This window comes from Etheostoma cragini, chromosome 7, assembly GCF_013103735.1.
Source record: "Etheostoma cragini isolate CJK2018 chromosome 7, CSU_Ecrag_1.0, whole genome shotgun sequence".
Classification (NCBI taxonomy): Eukaryota; Metazoa; Chordata; class Actinopteri; order Perciformes; family Percidae; genus Etheostoma; species Etheostoma cragini.
Genome location: NC_048413.1, coordinates 26271378 through 26288230, shown reverse-complemented (window position 1 = coordinate 26288230; position 16853 = coordinate 26271378). Strand labels below are relative to the sequence as shown.

Genomic DNA, 16853 nt, shown 5'->3' with positions numbered 1-16853 from the left:
AGAGAAATAAATTGAGTTTAAACAGAAACATTTTATACATCGGTAAAGACATGAACATTTAAATGAAGAATTCACTACAGTCTTACCTGCAGCTGTTCTTCTTTTTTAGTTGGACGTTTATTCTTTTTGAAGCACTGATGAAAGAGTGATATCATTTAATTACTACGTATAAAATCATTTCTACGTCCTACTGTACTACAGTAACATGGACTGAGTAATAACAGTTAAGAACACACCTGTTTGAGATTGTCTGCATTCCTTATTCCTGTATTAAAACATTACCAATGAAAAACACCTCAATCAACATAACGATCTGACAATTATATTATGTATCAATAACATAAATGTTTTCATTGTCTAAATGACAATCATACCTGTGTCTTTCTTCTATTGAAGTCTGATGACTAAACAGGTCAGAAGCCCCACAACGAGGCCAATCCCAGCTCCTAAAAGGAACCCTGAAACTGGTTCTCCACATTCAGCATCCGATGAAGCATTTCCTGGTTTTATCAGCTGAAGATTCAATGCCTCACATCTGGAATGATAGAGGGACATTTAGACAGGAACATGTGTAGAAACCATGCTGCTGCTCTAAGAGTTCAGGTGTGTCCATGTCTGATCTGAAGCTTCTCTTACTGTGTGTGTGGCTGACACGATGGAGATAATGTCCCATCAGAAAATGTTCCACCGCTGCAGGCAGAGCACTCAGTGTTCCTGAAAGCTGTTCCTACAAATGATACAGTTCAGTTTACATAATGTGGAGAGAACAAAGTGTTATATATGATATCTTTACATTTCAGCAGATATGTCTGATTTCCTTTCAGTGGATTTAAACAAAATGTGATTGATGTTTTTAAAGCAGACCGTTCAAAATACATTATTATTATTATTATTATTATTATTATTATTATTATTATTATTATTATTATTATTATTATTATATACAATACAACATACAAAATGTACAAGCTTTAATATTTCAGGAAAAATGATTTATTCCAGTCTCCAGTCAGTTCTTAAGTTAATTAAGGTTATTTCCCATGAACTTTAGTGTTCTCTTTTAAAATTTGAAAATGCATTTCCTGCAGGAAAAGCGTGGGAATGCTGAATAAGTGAATTGCTGAAGCTAACCTGGTTTAATAGCTTAAATCAGTTAAAAAGAAGAGGATAAAAGCTTAATATTTGAAAAAGTAAAAATAGCAGAAAAAAAGTTAAAGGAGTCCCATCATCTGCTGAAAGAGCTGAAGATTGGAAACGTTGAAGGAAGTATGCCGAAGTTAGAGAGAAAATAAACGTACAGAATAATAAGAATAAAGAAAGAAGCGAATAACAATAGTGGGAACGCTGTGCAACAGCATTCCAACAATGAAAGCTATAACTCTAATCTCAAAGTTAACCCTATAAACTAACCTTTTTGTCTAATATATTGTCCTGGTTGACAGCTGCTGTGTTTCTCTGCTTTCACACAGCCGTTTTCTGAAGAGTCCGTACAGTAGAATCCCTCCAGTGGTTCACAGACTGTATCTGATGTAGTCGTACATGCCGTCTTTATCTTTAAACCAGAACCTGTCAACACATAAAGATGTAGATCTCTACTATAGAGCTGCATGATGAAATAGTCCCATTTATAAAAACAGAGAACAAAAGTCTAAGCTGACACCAAGATCTAATATCTTAAATGCAAAAAGACTTTTGATCATGTTCACTGCTATTTACTCACATGAAAACTAGAGCTGGGCAATATATCGATATTATATCAATATCTTGATATGAGACATCGTCTTAGATTTTGGATATCACAATATTGTGATATGACATAAGTGTTCCTGGTTTTAAAGGCTGCATTACAGTAAAGAGGTGGACCATTCTAACCTTACCAGACTGCTGTAACTGTTCTATTATTTGCCTTTACCCACTTAGTCTTTATATTTACATTACAGATGATTATTTATCTAAAATCTAAGTGTGAAGATATTTTGTTAAAGCACCAATTGTCAACCCTAGAATATCGCTGCAATATCGATATTGAGGTATTTGGTCAAGAATATCATGATATCTGATGTTCTCCACCCAGCCCTACTGAAAAGGTTAACCCAGTCTTTAGTTCTCTCAGTTCTTTCACAGCATTAACAGTGGGACCAGCAGTGATAACCCTACTAAATTTAGGCTTAGTTAATATTAGGAAACATAAACATAAGTCTACCTGCATCACAGCCTGTACAGGGAAAACATTCTGTGAGCCCTGTAGGACGATCCATGAATGTTCCTTCATCGCAATCCAGACAGGAAGTACTTCTGGACTCTGTGCAATGATTTCTAACTCGACTTCCTGTAGAAAAGAAAACCAACATGTTAATGTAATATAATGTTTCTAGAGAAAGGGATACTTTGCCTGTGTAAATGCAGCTCTGTGTCATGGCAGTGTGGGGGCTGGTGTTTGGCCTCCCTCTATGGTGCTAGAGGACATCCAATCAGATCTTACCAGCAGAACACGTAGGACAGCATTTATCCCCAATCAGATACTCTGATCTACGACATGTGAGGGTATGTCCTCTGAAGACACTCAGCACAAGTACCTGTAGAGAGAAGACACGTTAAAACATATAACACATACTTCAGTTATAGGAACAGTCCATTTCTAAACAGTTCTAACTACTGTCCCCCAAAACCGGTTTTGTCGTCTGCATTAGCACCGGCCAAGTGGCCATAGGAACTGGTAGGAGGGTAATTAATTTAAATATTTCTTGTGGATCAGTGAAGGTCCCTCTGCACCTCCTTTGTGGTACCCGCAGTGCCTGCATTGAAGCATCAGTCCAGTTTTCAGAGTTCAGCATTCTGTCCATTCTTATAGTAATTTGAAATATTTCAAGGTTTTTTTGTTAACACAGACTTTTACAGATGGCCACTGTGGGCCCGTGACTTGGCCACTATTTGGAAAAGAGAAGAGACCTTGCTGTGAAGAAGGAACTAAAAGAGTTAAAGGAACTCCATTCAGAGGAACTTCTGTTTGGTTCAAAGCCACAAGTAAAAAATACTCACGGACACAGACTTGCTTTTTTTCTTTGCAAAGGGGATGGAGTACTGAAATCATGCAGCAGTCTTCCAAAGCACTCATTCCTTGCTCTGCCGTTTAATTGGGTGGGTGTGAACACAAAGTTGTTTTACATAAATCGGTGTAGTATAAAGTTGTTTTACAAAAATCAATTTAGTATAAAGTTGTTTTACATAAATCGGTGTAGTATATAGTTGTTTTACATAAATCGGTGTAGTATATAGTTGTTTTACATAAATCGGTGTAGTATAAAGTTGTTTTACATAAATCGGTGTAGTATATAGTTGTTTTACATAAATCGGTGTAGTATATAGTTGTTTTACATAAATCGGTGTAGTATATAGTTGTTTTACACAAATCAATGTAGTATAAAGTTGTTTTACATAAATCAATGTAGTATAAAGTTGTTTTACATAAATCGGTGTAGTATATAGTTGTTTTACACAAATGTGGGTTGATATATCATTGTTTTACATAAATGGGTGTTGGTGTATCAAATTCTTTGCTTTACTATTGGTTGAGCTGTAGGTGGGGGTATTAGGCAAGTTTAGGAGTTAACATTGTTCACCAAAGTTGAATAAAGGAACAATATGCCTCTTTCACACAGTCACAGCTGCAAGTTTATCTTATCTGACTCTGCTAGCTCAACACTCCTGTGTCTAGCTTTTCTCTTCTCAAAGCTTTTCTTCAGTTCTCAAAGTTTCACATATTCAAATGATAAGTATTTCACAGAATAACTTTGTTCAGTTCCCACACTTCATAATCCCAAAGTTGTTCCAGTCAGAATAAAAGAAAAAAAGGGTTATGAGAACATTATGTTCTAGGAACTGCACGCTGCTGGGTTTAACATATTATTAATATGATGTATGAATCCTGATAAAAGCGTGCTGTAATAAGATTATTTTACCAGCAATGGTGCAGTTCTCAAATGTTTTCTTAACATCACTGTATATGGCAGGATCCCAGTTTCTATGGGCTGAAGACGTCTCACTCAGATTTAAGAGGAAGCGAGCCTTAAAATCCAAAACAGGAACACCATCTGGAAACAGAAAGAAGACAACCATACAGAGATTACACTACACACAGCAGAGACCCGCTTTAATGCAGCTCGAGCCTTTAGCAGACTTTACACCTCATGCTCTATCCTTTTTATTTGACAAAAACTCAGAATAAAATACATACATATGGAAGCTTTTTAAGGAAGGAGCAGGTTGGGCCACACGCAGACAGAAGCACACACACAGATAGCTGCAGCAAAATCAATATTTGGCTTCACAGTGTCTGACTGTCGCGCAAATAAATGCCCTGCCGCAAAGAGTGGCGTCTGCCAGTACCCCCGACCTGCGAGGAGGGGAGGACCCGTCCAACGCTGCATGCAGCTGTAATTTGAATTTGGTTTAGTCGTTTTTGGATTCAGAAACCAAAACCGGAGATTGGCTTTTTTTTTTTTTTTTTACCGTTTATTTGTTTATTGGTTTGAAACATTATAAAGTTATAAAAGTTTATAGAGTTATAAAAAGTTCGAGCCTTGTTAACAAGGAACACGTGTCTGATTTGATTCTCCCCTCTGGCAACCTGCCAAATCCTTTCAACCCATCAGCAGCCATACAGGCCGTTACATTCCTTTTTCTCTTTTTATATCATCATTTAAAACATATAAAGAATATTACAGAGACAATCTAGACTACTCAATGTTGGACAATACAAACTGAAATATTTCACATATACAGTCACACCTCCTAAACATTATCATTTTAAAATGATCATTTAAAAAATATTCATAATGACCACTATAGAAAATAACACGTCAGTGAATAATAACCATATAAAAATACGGGTTCAAGTAGCAAAATAAAGTACATTAAAGGATATATCCGACCAAAATATACATATATGCCTATATATTGTTATATATAATATACAGTGAAGAGCTGCTATTCCGACTTAAACAACCAGTCTCTGACTAGTAAAGTGACGAGCTCTCTTTACCTGACCCCGGTCAGTGTCCTCCTGTTGAAATGACAGACTCCTACAGTCATCGGGTGAGTTGTGATGGACTTCTATTTATCACAAGATCATCATGTGAATCATCATATGATGTGTCCGTCAAGAAACATGTCAGCATTTTAAAACCTCTTGGTGCTCCTCCTATCAACAGCACCTCTGTCACTAAAACTGTTAATAAAGCTTTATAATTTAAAATCTTGTAGGTAACAACACCACCACCACAAGTCCACTCAATAGGCAGAGAGAGCAGAGAGACAGTCCGACCCGGAGACTCAGACCAGATCCCAGACCGTGGTCACCATAGACAGTTAAAGAAATGGACCAACCATATACAAACATACAATCTTCATACAAACTATCATCTGCTAGTTGGGATAATTTAAATTCTCTACCAAAGGAAATTATGCCTTGGAAACTACCTTTTTTAATATGTATAGCCATAATTTTTGTACCAAGGAGGAATAAGAATGGGCTAAGTGGACAACCTTGTCTTATGCCGCGACCAATATCAAATCCAGGAGTTGTACCATGAGCTAAATTAATTAACTGTTGCAGCCCTTATATAGCGTTTTGACAGCTTTCAAAAATTGGTTACCAAATCCAAGAAACTCAATAACTTTAAACATAAATCGGTGACTTATGGTATCAAATGCCTTGTAAAAATCTACAAACAAAACAAAGCTATTGTCCAATATATATTCATCATATTCTATCTTATCCAATACTAATCGTATGTTATTACAAATATTTCTTCAATAATATCATCCAATCCTGATTTCAATTTTTTAGCAAAGATGCAAATATCTTAGCATCCTTATTTAACAGACAATAATTTAACAGATAATTTCCTATAAATTAGCTTTATTGACCATAAATTCCAAAAATATCTAGTAAAACTAAAGTCAATAAGTTAGTGTTACGTAGTGTTAAACGTAAAAAAAAGTGACAAATATTTAAAAAAAACAATCAATCAGTGATCAAAAAATGGACAAAAACATTAAAAAAACTTTGGCTCCAAAACATTGAATGGAAGAATAAAATGGCAAATAAAATAAAAAAATAATAAAATGAGGAGAAAAAGGAGAAGATGAAAAAGCAGAAGGAAATACAGACGAAAGAAGAACAAATCTCTCGTTTGTGGTTATGACACCGACTTTGTGCTCCTTATTCTCAGAAATGTTTTCCAAAAACCAAGTCACCACACAGTTAATGAAATTTATTTATATAGCATTACAAACCAAATGTGTTAAAGAGGATGTGCGTATAGCTCGTATAAGGCATCAACATTTAATAAGAATAGCAACCCCCTTCCCTTTATATTTCACAGATAAAATAATTAAAAACATTCTACCATCTCATTTTAATTCATGTGCTCCGTGGAATAATGTTGGTGCCTCAGTTTGTTTATTTGAATTACTTCATTTGTATTATTAATCTTAGATTAATGATATATGCCCTCTAACTAGTTCTGGCCCAATACTACATTATCATACTTGCAATATTCTGTAATATATTGCAATTTATTACCTTTTTCCCTTATTTCAAATGATGTCCTCAAAGGAAAACTTTGTATTTTTATCTAAATGCTAAAATCTAAGTTTTTACTTTGATGTTATTGATGCAAAATGGGAGCGGACTAAAAAAAGCTATTGATTTTATTATTGTAAATTTTCATGAGAAATGTGTATAATCAAAGCCTGTGCGTACAAGTATTGATACAGTATTGCTACACCTTTAACTACTACAATAATTCCCGTACTTTGATCAACTTGACACACGGCTGAGACGCACGGAGACACTTGTGGTTTGTGACAATGTTCCATTATCTTTGATATACTTGAAATGTATTTGACAGAACAACGGATTTCTATCACATTTAGGATAATACTGCAGATCACATCCACTCTATGGAAACAGCAGCTTCAGCATCCTGTAGCACCTGTGTGCACCTGATCCTCTCCGCCTCGGATCAGCTTGAAGGCATCAGGAGAAAGGTACAACATTAATAAACTACAGTACCAGTCAAACGCTTGGACACGTTTTCTCATTCACTATAATGGGAACGCGTGTCCCAACGTGTGACTGGTGCTGTACATTAACGGTTTATCAACATGTTTCACATCCACCACCATCTGTAGTCTACTGTTTAGTCTGCAGTGCAGTAAGGCAAAGATTCTTTAACTTGACCCGTATTTTCACGCAGAGACAAAGGTAGTTAATACTGTGCAAAATGGTGGACTACATTATGGTAAATGTCAACAGTTGGGTGATTTACTGTGTTTTTTTCCCTAACACTGAACCCAACATGGCGAGCGGCTCTGTGGAGTGTTATCAGGGATTTCTTTTGCAAGTTGGAAATCAGTTGGTGAAATTTGCTTTCCTGAAACCACATTTATGTTGTTTTTTAACTCTTGCTATGTTTCCATTCCCGTTTTTATCCAAGTTAAGGGATATCGAATGAAAAATGTCTAATGGAAACAGTAAAATTCAATGGAATTTCATGAATATTGACTCAAAGAAAACACGCTCTGTCTCATCGGATTTTATCTTTATCTTGAGTTTATGTGATAAACGCTGATTGAAATGTTATTTGGCAAATAAATAGTGAATTTTAATTAGGTTTTAGGTCATTTTATGGTTGCAACCCGCCACAAAGCGAAGAAGAGGACGTTTTAGTTCATTTCCGCCCAGTATTTCTGCTCTGTTTGACCACGTGGGGGGTGTCAAAGACAGATGGAAGTGGACGGACGAGGAGACGAGAGACTTTTCAAATTTAATTTATCAGGAACTTGCAAAGCAAATGGGCTACAAAGGTTAAGACAAGCCGTGGGACGTCCTCCGGAGTAAATGGAAGACGCTCAAACAGCGAGACATGTCTCAAAGAAGAGTCAGCGGTGCCAGAGGGACAATAAAAGGCCAGTAGCATGTGCATCATCATAGCGATGTGTTGATAGCGTCGTTGTTTTCTTATCGTAGCTTGATATGTCGCTATCAGCTGGCACATAAGCACTTATATAATTTGTGCAATATTGATCATGTGCTGGTAGACGGCGCGATCCATTTTGTCTAGAAAAACTTTGTGCACAAATGTTTTTCTTGCATATTGTGCAATTCAGTGCAAAAATGAATGGAAACACCTTAAAATTACAAAAATTAATTCCATGTACCAGTTTGATTGCAACACAGCATGTGACGTCATTACGCGAACTTTAGATAATTTGATTGACAACTGTATAAAAAAACTCAGCTTATGACGATACCATTTGGAAAACAAGGGAACCGAGAACAACCATTAAATCCAAGAGAGCGCCACCAGTGAAGGAGACTTTGAACGCAGCGTTCCCCAGCCAGCGCCCCACTTTGACAAGCCCCCTGTTCTTCAGCAGGACCTCCACTGGGTAATGGTCACTCACATCCAGCGCCTGGACACAAACCACAGAACAAAGAGTTTAGTAACCTCAGCACACATCTACAGAGCCAATCACTATGTAGTAATAAGAACCCCTGCGTCCCGTACATGTCAAGCCAATTTAACTTATAGAGCACATTTAAAAACCAACCAGGCTGAAGAAAAGTGCTGAACAAACATATATTATGTTATAAAAACAAAGGGAGACAATAAAAAATATAGACAAAATGAACGTCATAAAAGCAACACACTTCTACACAAATGTCCCTAAACTAAATCATACGCCAAAGCATAAAAATGTGTTTTGAGACGAGACTTAAAGATCTCGGCAGTAGAGCAGGAACTAATATGAATGGGTGGTTTGTCTCAGTCTATTCTGTTACTATTAAAACAGTTTGCATGGTAAAAAAGAAAAAGAGCAGGTGGAAAGATGCCTTGCCTGACCAGAGACAACTGTATTGTATTATGACTTCATCTTTTATGGTTTATTATTATGGTTTTTGGTTAGTTGTTTTTCTGTACTCATGCTGTGAGTGCTGTAAAAACTGACTGTACTTGCTAGTACACAATCTCTTCAGATACCTTCAATAATTCTGTCCATTTCTTTGTAAATAATTATCTTAACTACACTGATAATGACAACAGAAATAAACAATATTGCAGATTTCAAGCATCTGCACATTATAAATCAACTGTGTACCTGGAAGAGATTTTGTGTTAGAGTGGCGTCAGGGTGACTAGAATGTGAGTCCTATCTATCTGCATATTTTACTGTTTGTCACATTGACATTTCACACACACACACACACACACACACAGTGTATTACCTGCTCCTCTGTGAGTTGGTATTCCATTTGGAAGTTGAACGGTGTGGCTGAAGAAGGCACGACAGCGTTGGCAAACGTCTCCCCATTCACAACGATCCTGTTATCGCACAAAAAGGACAGACCGAATACACATTTTACTGATTTATTGCTCACTCAAAATACTGGTGGTTTTAGAGGAAATTTTGGACATATACAGCGCATTTGGAATTTGTGTCTCAGTCAGGGTACAAGCTTTCACGCATACAGTACGCCCCCACCCCTCCCCCACACAGTGGCTAGTAGCCAAGGAGGATACGAAGCTTAAGACTTACTTATTCACTGCTGCGTATGAGTCCTAAATGCTCCTTTATCCGTGATGTATTTGTTAAGTGTTATTTACTTTTTACTGCCTCGATTTTAAATTTTTTGTACTGTTTTTATTTAAAGTGAGTTCTTGCTGTAAAGCACTTTGATGGAAAGCACTCTTTAAATAAATTCAAGAGAATTCAAAAAACATGATGGACTCTTCAGAAGAGGTCATTATCTTCACTTGAGTTTCTGCGTGGTTAAGTCACCGGACGCCCCAATCTTCTGAACATCGTCACACTGAGATATCCAGAGAGAGTTGTGTGGAGCTGAACTCATTTGGCGATGGCTTGAATGTCACAGACGTTTACTAATGTTAAAAAGTTTCACACTAAAGCTTTAAGTGCATGTAAATGTAGTTACTGAAAAGCTTATAGACCGCCCAGAGCGATTGGGCTGATGGGAGAGTGAGTTTACCTGTCGTAGGTGCAGGAGGTGGTCATTCGCACAGTGGTGTCTGAATCTTCCGGAACGAGCCAAAAGAGGTTCTTATCTGTAATCAGACGCACATTCTTCTTGTTCTTCTTAGCGAGGTAGCCGCAGTCGGCGTTGAAGTCCCCGAGAAGCATCACATTCTGCTCACACACACACACACACACACACACGTACACAACAACAATGATGGTAAGGCTACACACTCATACACTACAAAGTACCATAAATATTCAGCAAAATGAGCTCTCACCTCGGTTTTCCACCTCTTCTTCACATCTTGCAAGACGTCGTAGAGTGCATCCAGCTCTTTAGTGGTGTTGACTGGAGTGGTGTGCTGAGGTATGAGGACAAACTCCTTTATATCTGAATATGGGGGGTGGGGGAGAGTGTTAGAGGGAGGAGAAGGAGAAGGTCTTTTTATGCCCAAACATCAGCGTGCTTTTTATCATCATAGGCTACAACTACAATCACTGTTTACACATACGGTTTAGCTCCAGTAGCAGAACTAATCTCTTTCCATATTAACACAACTGACAAGACATCACACGACCGTTCACACAAACTAGCCATGCGCATACCGGTGTAGACAGGAAGCGGATTGTCTGACGTTACTCTGTGTTTAAAAATCATGGATGTAGAAGTTGAAAATACAGAAAATACTAAAATAAAGAACAATGGCGACCAGTAAGAACAGGCATTAATAAGCTTGGACCGATGACGAGGTGGAACTGTTACTTAAAGGTAAGCCCACAATAAAGACTTGATAAGACTGACTGAAGAGCATCATTGTTTCAAAGGGTCCCCGTTCGTTCCCGTCCAGACTACAAAGCAAACCCTGGAGATTTCAAATGAAAAGGGGGGCTGCAGCGTTTCCAAACGTCTCCGTTTTGGGGTCTCGGAAACGCTGCAGTAGCGTAAACGCGAGTTGAAATGTAGCAAAAGATATTTAGTTTTTAAACTGAAGTGAAGAAGCGTAGATGTAGCCTTAGAAGGGAATCCTGAGTGTCGGAGCGCTGACCTGTCCTGGGGGCTTTGAAGCGGACGACAAAAGGCTCTCTGGAGAAAGCATCGACATCTCCGGGTCGATCATCTGGGTACTGGTACTGGCCGGTGACCGTCACTGTATTAGTCCTGCACGCGTTCAGACAAACACAGGGCAACCTTAACTGTACTGACTGTACTGAGACGGCTTTACATCGTGGTGAATCACTCTGCAAAGGAGCACCCAGGAACACCCACCTGTAAACAAACACATACTGCTCCTGGTATCCGGCGGACCGGCCCAGTCTCCCACTGGCCACAGACGAGTACTCATGATCCGTGTCATAGCTGAATATTGAGGAGACACAGACGGAAGTGAAACTGTTGATACTCCTGTGTGTGCATGTGCTTGCATGTGCGTGCATGTGCGTGCATGTGCGTGTGCGTGTGTGTGTGTGTGTGTGTGTGTGATCACCTGTTGAGCCTTTCAACCAGCAGTGGTACAGCTTTTCCTTTAGTGTCTCTCACTTCCATGAGCAAACACACATCACAGCGAGTAATGATCTGGAACACACATCACGGAGAGCTGGGCAATATATCGACATTATATTGTCATCCTGATAAGAGACTAGATATCGACTTAGATTTTGGATATTGTAATATTGCATAAGTGGTGTCTTTTCCTGGTTTTAAAGGCTGCATTAAAGTAAAGTTGTGTACTTCTCTAAACTTACCAGACTGTTGTAACCACTAGTCATTATGTCCACATTACTGATGATTATTTATCAAAAATCTCATTGTGTAAATATTTTGTGAAAACACTAATAGTCAACACTACAGTATCGTTGCAGTATCAACACCAAGGTATTTGGTCAAAAATATCATGATGTTTGATTTTCTCCATATCGCCCAGCCCTAACATCACGACAGAATGAAAAGGTGATTTGCATGGTAACACGTGTAAGTGGACGTTGCATTTTGGGTAAAAGAACACTGGCTATGTTATTGCTTGTGAAAACCATGCTAGTGGGCCTAGACCATGGCGTAAGAGAGCGGGATACGCTGCTGCCACTTCAGCCCTGCTGCCAATACTGTGTGCCCAGTGGCAACTCGCGGTATTCATGCACAAGATATACTCCATTATTACAGTGAAAAGGGGGAAATAAAGGGACTGCTTTGTTTTACAGTCTGCAATCCACAGCCTTGCACTAAAAGGTGTTCTTAAAGGTGTTCTCTGCCACATTTGAATTTTTTTGTCTTGATAGGTGTGTGTCACTGAAAAGCCATTACCTCACCTGAAATTATTACTTTTCTTACTTAAGAAAAGTTGGTAAAAACTAAATTAATGTTGACAGTTGTGGATTTGTTCTCAAACTTTGTACTTAATAATTTGTCCCAATAGAGGTCCCCAAAGTATTTATCATTGATTAGTATTGATACCCTGTAATGTATGTACTAAATAATGAAGTAATCTAAATATAATGTTGTTGATGAGGTTCTAGAACATATCAATCTATCTGTCTTTGTCTTACCTTGGTAAGAATGGACATGACCACGCTGTTCTGGGACTTGGACTCCCCATAGTGCTGGAGGTTGAATGCACACACTCTAAAGTCCGACGCCCCCCGAACGTCACACACACCCACGAGGAAGGAAAGGAGAAGGAGGGAAGATGACCTCATGGCTCAGAGCTGCAGGAGACTGTTACCTTGTGTGTGAAGGGAAACATGTCAGGAAGATCAGATTTGATGAAACATCTAGAGTCTGGGCACACTAAACGGCAGAAGCAACAGAAAGGAAGTCATTCTTCCACGAACAAAGTAGGACGCAAGCATGCTCCCTCTGGATACTGGTAACCATCATTCTCATAGTATGCACACAACTCACCACACAATGATATGAACTTTAAAACTGAACACATCTAGATAATGTAAATATTCCTACAAAAGCTCTCATATTTTGCTTGTATTTCATACATAAACAGAAATGTAAACGCGTCCGCGTGTGGTTTTACATGGTGTTACATGCTAGCTGTTTAGCTCCAAGCTAACTGCCTCCCTGCTTTAGCTTCAAATTTAGCGTAAACGTGAGAGTGGTCTCACTCCTCTCATCCAACTCTCAGCGAGTAAGCAAACAAGCGTATTCATTGACTAATCGTTCCGACTCTACTTGTACATTCTGTAATGGGAAACTTGCGAAGCTACACATTTGGTGTTCAAAGTTCAGCTTCTGAATCGCTATGGAAACCTCAGCTTTGTCTTTAGTCTGCTGTTAACTCTTCCACTCGCTGTTGCTTCTCAGCTTTAAAACTCAGGTCAACCATGTCCCAGGAGACACTTATTAGGAATGGCTCTTATTACAACAGAGGGAAATGTGCCACAGTATGTAGGACTTACTATAGTGGCAGCATTTGCAGTAGCCGAGGTTCGTAAGCAGCATTTTGTAGAGTTTGAAACGTAATGGGGATGAACATGCAGGTTTTGAGGGGCCCCCCTAGGATTTTTTTGCCTAGGGCCCCAACAGACCCAAGAATGTACTTGTACAGCTGCACAAGCACACACGTGACAAGTTAATTTGTATTTATACATCATTTAAACACACATACATATATACAGTATGCGTGTGTGTGTGTATATATATATACACATATATACACATACAGTATATACATACTATATATACATATACAGTACATATATACACATATATACACTGTATATATGAATGTGATCATGTATCATGTACACGGACAGTCACAGTAGAGCATGTTTTGTTTCTCAATAGTACATTTTTAAATTTTTTCGCTTTATTGGTACAAACATAAAGTATGTTATTACGGTAAATACATGTATAGTTTGCATAGATTGTTTCTCTCTTTTTCTCTCTCTCTGTTTCTGTCTCAAACATACACACATTAACACAGGGGTGGTGATGGAGAAGTGGAGATGACATATCTCTTTGGTGAGGGGGACCGGGGTTTTGATTCCCACGGTGATACATCCACCAACGGGTCCCTGAACAAGACACTTAGGGGTGCGACCTCTGACATATGTAGCTATTATAAATCACTTTGGATATTAGGGTCAGCTAAATGACTGATTTAATGTTAAGATAGACATTTTAAGTTACAAATCTTATTCCCCAGTGAGAGTTTGTTGACTAACTCTACGTATTATAGGAACAGCACAGCTTACCAGCTTGTTGGATAGGTGGTCTTGTTGGGTCTTGTTGGGTCTTGTTGGGCTTGTTGGGTCTTGCCCTCTCCTCTCTAGTGGAACCCGAACCTGGGTCTGGTCTTTGTTTCCTGGGGGAGGGACTTTCTCTGCCCACCGGTCTGACTGCAGACTTTCTTCCTGTTAAGTCAAAAGATTGTTTCTTTACATTACTCCCTTTGTCCCTTTTAATTCAACTTTCATATTTAAACATCCATGGGAAATGAACTAATAAACTAGCATTTTGTACATTTTAACCAGTTCAATCTTTTGTTTTTTTCTGTTTCAGTTCTCTTACCCTCTTAAAGTTTCACTCCAGTGTGAAATCTACTGCATTGTTCCTCTTTGTTGCTCTCAGAATCACTCTCACAACCACTCATGAACTGCCTGTATCACAGTAAAACAGAGTGCGACCTTCAGCTTGTCAGATCCAGTGGAAAATGGTGTTTTTGTGCAGTAAGGGGTGCGTAGTGTCATTTTTCACCCGGTAGTTTGGAAAAAATGGGCGTGAACAAAAAGGCAGGAGTTGAGAAACAGGGTGGATTCTCTCTAAATATGTCCTCTTACTCATAGGCTTCCTTTTTATATTACAGGGAAGACTGAGTCACACATGCTACATAATCAGCTGTCCAGTGTTGCTGAATATTAAAATAAAGTTATTTGTTTTTTTAGGCCTTTATTTCCCAGGACAGCTGAAGACATGCCTCCCCCCCCCCTCCCCTTTGAGAGAGGGGGGGAAAGGACACGCAGGAATGGACCGCAGGGCAGAGTCGCACCCCCGGCCCGCTGTGTCGAGAAGTAAACCTCTATATATGGGCGCACGCTCTACCAACTGAGCTACCTGGGCACACTGACATTTATAGCAATTTTTCACGTAAAGAAAACCGGGTCAAAACATTTCTTTCACTTAAGTATAACAAACTGGGAAACTAAAACAATGCTGTTCCTTTCATTTATACACAATGACACATTCATAAGAATGAAAATAAGGAAGTATTTCAGGTGTTTTATGGGCTACACATGAAGACATTCTGTTTGTCATTCATTCCCATACAAAGAAACATAGCACGTTGACATTTTTATTTGGGGGTCCATTAATACCCAGAGAGCTCCAATTGTCACAAAGTAGAGAATTGAGGACACAAATGCCAGGAAAAAAAGTCCCAAATCCAAAAAGCCCGAAGAGAAAAGGGAAAACAAAAACCAGGAACACAGAAACTGGGAAAAACTCACGGGGAAATAATGATCACAAGGAAGAATCCAAACACTGAGCACACCAACAGGACCAGAGGGCCACAGGACCACAGGACCAGAGGACCAGGGGGCAAGAGGGCAAGGGGGCAAGGGGGCCAGGAGGCCAGGGGGCCAGAGGGCCAGACCAAAAGGATCTGACCAAGGACAAGGTAAAGACAAAGACTAAATAGACAGGGTAACCAGGAACCACATGGCAGGTGACACAATAAGGGGCTTGGAAACAGGTGGACAACATCAGGGAATCACAGGGGCGGGAAAACACAGGAAGTAAAACGGGCGAGGGGCAAAAACCGGCCAAAACCAAGACGTCAAAATAAAACAAGAAACAGAACATACACTTACTGGAAAACACAAGACAGGAAGTACAAGACAAGGGAGGAAATGAGGACATGACAGAAAACCAGACTACCGAACTAAAACAGATGCCTTACGCAATAATCACAGAACAGAATCAATAAACAGAAGTAAACAAGAAGCAGAAACACACAGGAAGCAATAACAACACATCAAAACCAACAGAAACCATTACACTAATTTCCTGTTAGCCCTTATGAATACAGAAGGGGATAGGAAAATATATTGTATTTAACCCTAGGAGGTCTTTTTTAGATATCCTCTTGAATTCATTTAAAGGGTTTTAGCATGTAACTAATCTCCATGTGTTTCATATCAAAAATGTACTGTATGTCGGTGTAGTGACACCCAAAATTGCTCCAGAGCAATGTACAGTATAAAGAGATAATATGGCCCTGAAACAGAAATATTTCTCAAATCTCTTGTGAAAATACATTTGATTGTTTTGGTGCTTAAAATGAGTTTACAAAAGTCTCAGGTTCACAAAAGTAGCATAATGTATATGGCTAAAATACTAAATAAATGTCTAAAATGAGATTTAGTAATATGGCTTTTGGAGTAGGACTGTTGTCAAACATCGTCCTCAGGTTAAGCAGGTTGGATGTAGAATCAGAAGATTGTGATCCATGGAACAACTTCATTCTTTTCAGGTGTTGAGACCCCCTCACTGTGGTCAGCACTGCGGCCTCACAGCATCACAGCAAGCAGGTTCTGGGTTTGAATCCAGTTCGTTCTGGGCCTTTCTGTGTGGAGTATGTTCTCCCCATGTCTGCGTCCATCAAAAACACGTAGGTTCTCTAATCAGTGTCCTTGATCAAGACACTGACTCAGACCTGGAGTTGGTACCCGGGCGCTGTAACTGGCTGCCTACTGCTCCTTGACAGAGTATTCATTTTGCTATGTATACAGTGGGTACGGAAAGTATTCAGACCCCTTTAAATTTTTCACTCTTTGTTTCATTGCAGCCTTTTTCCAAA

At 39.0% G+C, this 16853-nt stretch overlaps 2 protein-coding genes and 1 long non-coding RNA gene across 11 annotated transcripts in view; all 3 read right to left on the bottom strand.

Moving 5' to 3' along the window:
- LOC117947201 (tumor necrosis factor receptor superfamily member 14-like) overlaps nucleotides 1-5060 on the bottom strand; it is an 18883-nt gene extending 13823 nt beyond the window's left edge. Inside the window, exons 1-7 of one of the 7 annotated variants that reach the window (XM_034875874.1) lie at nucleotides 3960-4167; nucleotides 2483-2576; nucleotides 2204-2329; nucleotides 1411-1566; nucleotides 637-727; nucleotides 375-535; nucleotides 134-265 (exon numbers count right to left, since the gene is read on the bottom strand). In XM_034875874.1, coding sequence (XP_034731765.1) covers nucleotides 388-535; nucleotides 637-727; nucleotides 1411-1566; nucleotides 2204-2329; nucleotides 2483-2576; nucleotides 3960-3995 — 651 coding nt within the window. In that variant the 5' untranslated portion in view covers nucleotides 3996-4167 and the 3' untranslated portion in view covers nucleotides 134-265; nucleotides 375-387. Of the gene's footprint in view, nucleotides 1-133; nucleotides 536-636; nucleotides 728-1410; nucleotides 1567-2203; nucleotides 2330-2482; nucleotides 2577-3959; nucleotides 4175-5041 lie in introns of those variants that run through there. The other 6 variants (XM_034875873.1, XM_034875871.1, XM_034875876.1 and 3 more) reach the window with 6 other exon arrangements.
- A 1734-nt stretch (nucleotides 5061-6794) lies between these two features.
- Nucleotides 6795-16853, bottom strand: part of LOC117947221 — a 22518-nt gene continuing 12459 nt past the window's right edge. Inside the window, exons 3-4 of the long non-coding RNA XR_004657189.1 lie at nucleotides 15648-15656; nucleotides 6795-7069 (exon numbers count right to left, since the gene is read on the bottom strand). This is a non-coding gene — a long non-coding RNA (uncharacterized LOC117947221). The remainder of the gene's footprint in view (nucleotides 7070-15647; nucleotides 15657-16853) is intronic.
- Nucleotides 8107-16853, bottom strand: part of dnase1l1 (deoxyribonuclease I-like 1) — a 13849-nt gene continuing 5102 nt past the window's right edge. The window contains exons 1-11 of one of the 3 annotated variants that reach the window (XM_034875858.1): nucleotides 14567-14774; nucleotides 14300-14409; nucleotides 14251-14262; nucleotides 12589-12764; nucleotides 11532-11620; nucleotides 11315-11404; nucleotides 11094-11206; nucleotides 10326-10438; nucleotides 10058-10215; nucleotides 9296-9392; nucleotides 8107-8481 (exon numbers count right to left, since the gene is read on the bottom strand). In XM_034875858.1, the coding sequence (XP_034731749.1) occupies nucleotides 8308-8481; nucleotides 9296-9392; nucleotides 10058-10215; nucleotides 10326-10438; nucleotides 11094-11206; nucleotides 11315-11404; nucleotides 11532-11620; nucleotides 12589-12738 (984 nt within the window). In that variant the 5' untranslated portion in view covers nucleotides 12739-12764; nucleotides 14251-14262; nucleotides 14300-14409; nucleotides 14567-14774 and the 3' untranslated portion in view covers nucleotides 8107-8307. Of the gene's footprint in view, nucleotides 8482-9295; nucleotides 9393-10057; nucleotides 10216-10325; nucleotides 10439-11093; nucleotides 11207-11314; nucleotides 11405-11531; nucleotides 11621-12588; nucleotides 12765-14250; nucleotides 14410-14566; nucleotides 14775-16853 lie in introns of those variants that run through there. The other 2 variants (XM_034875856.1, XM_034875857.1) reach the window with 2 other exon arrangements.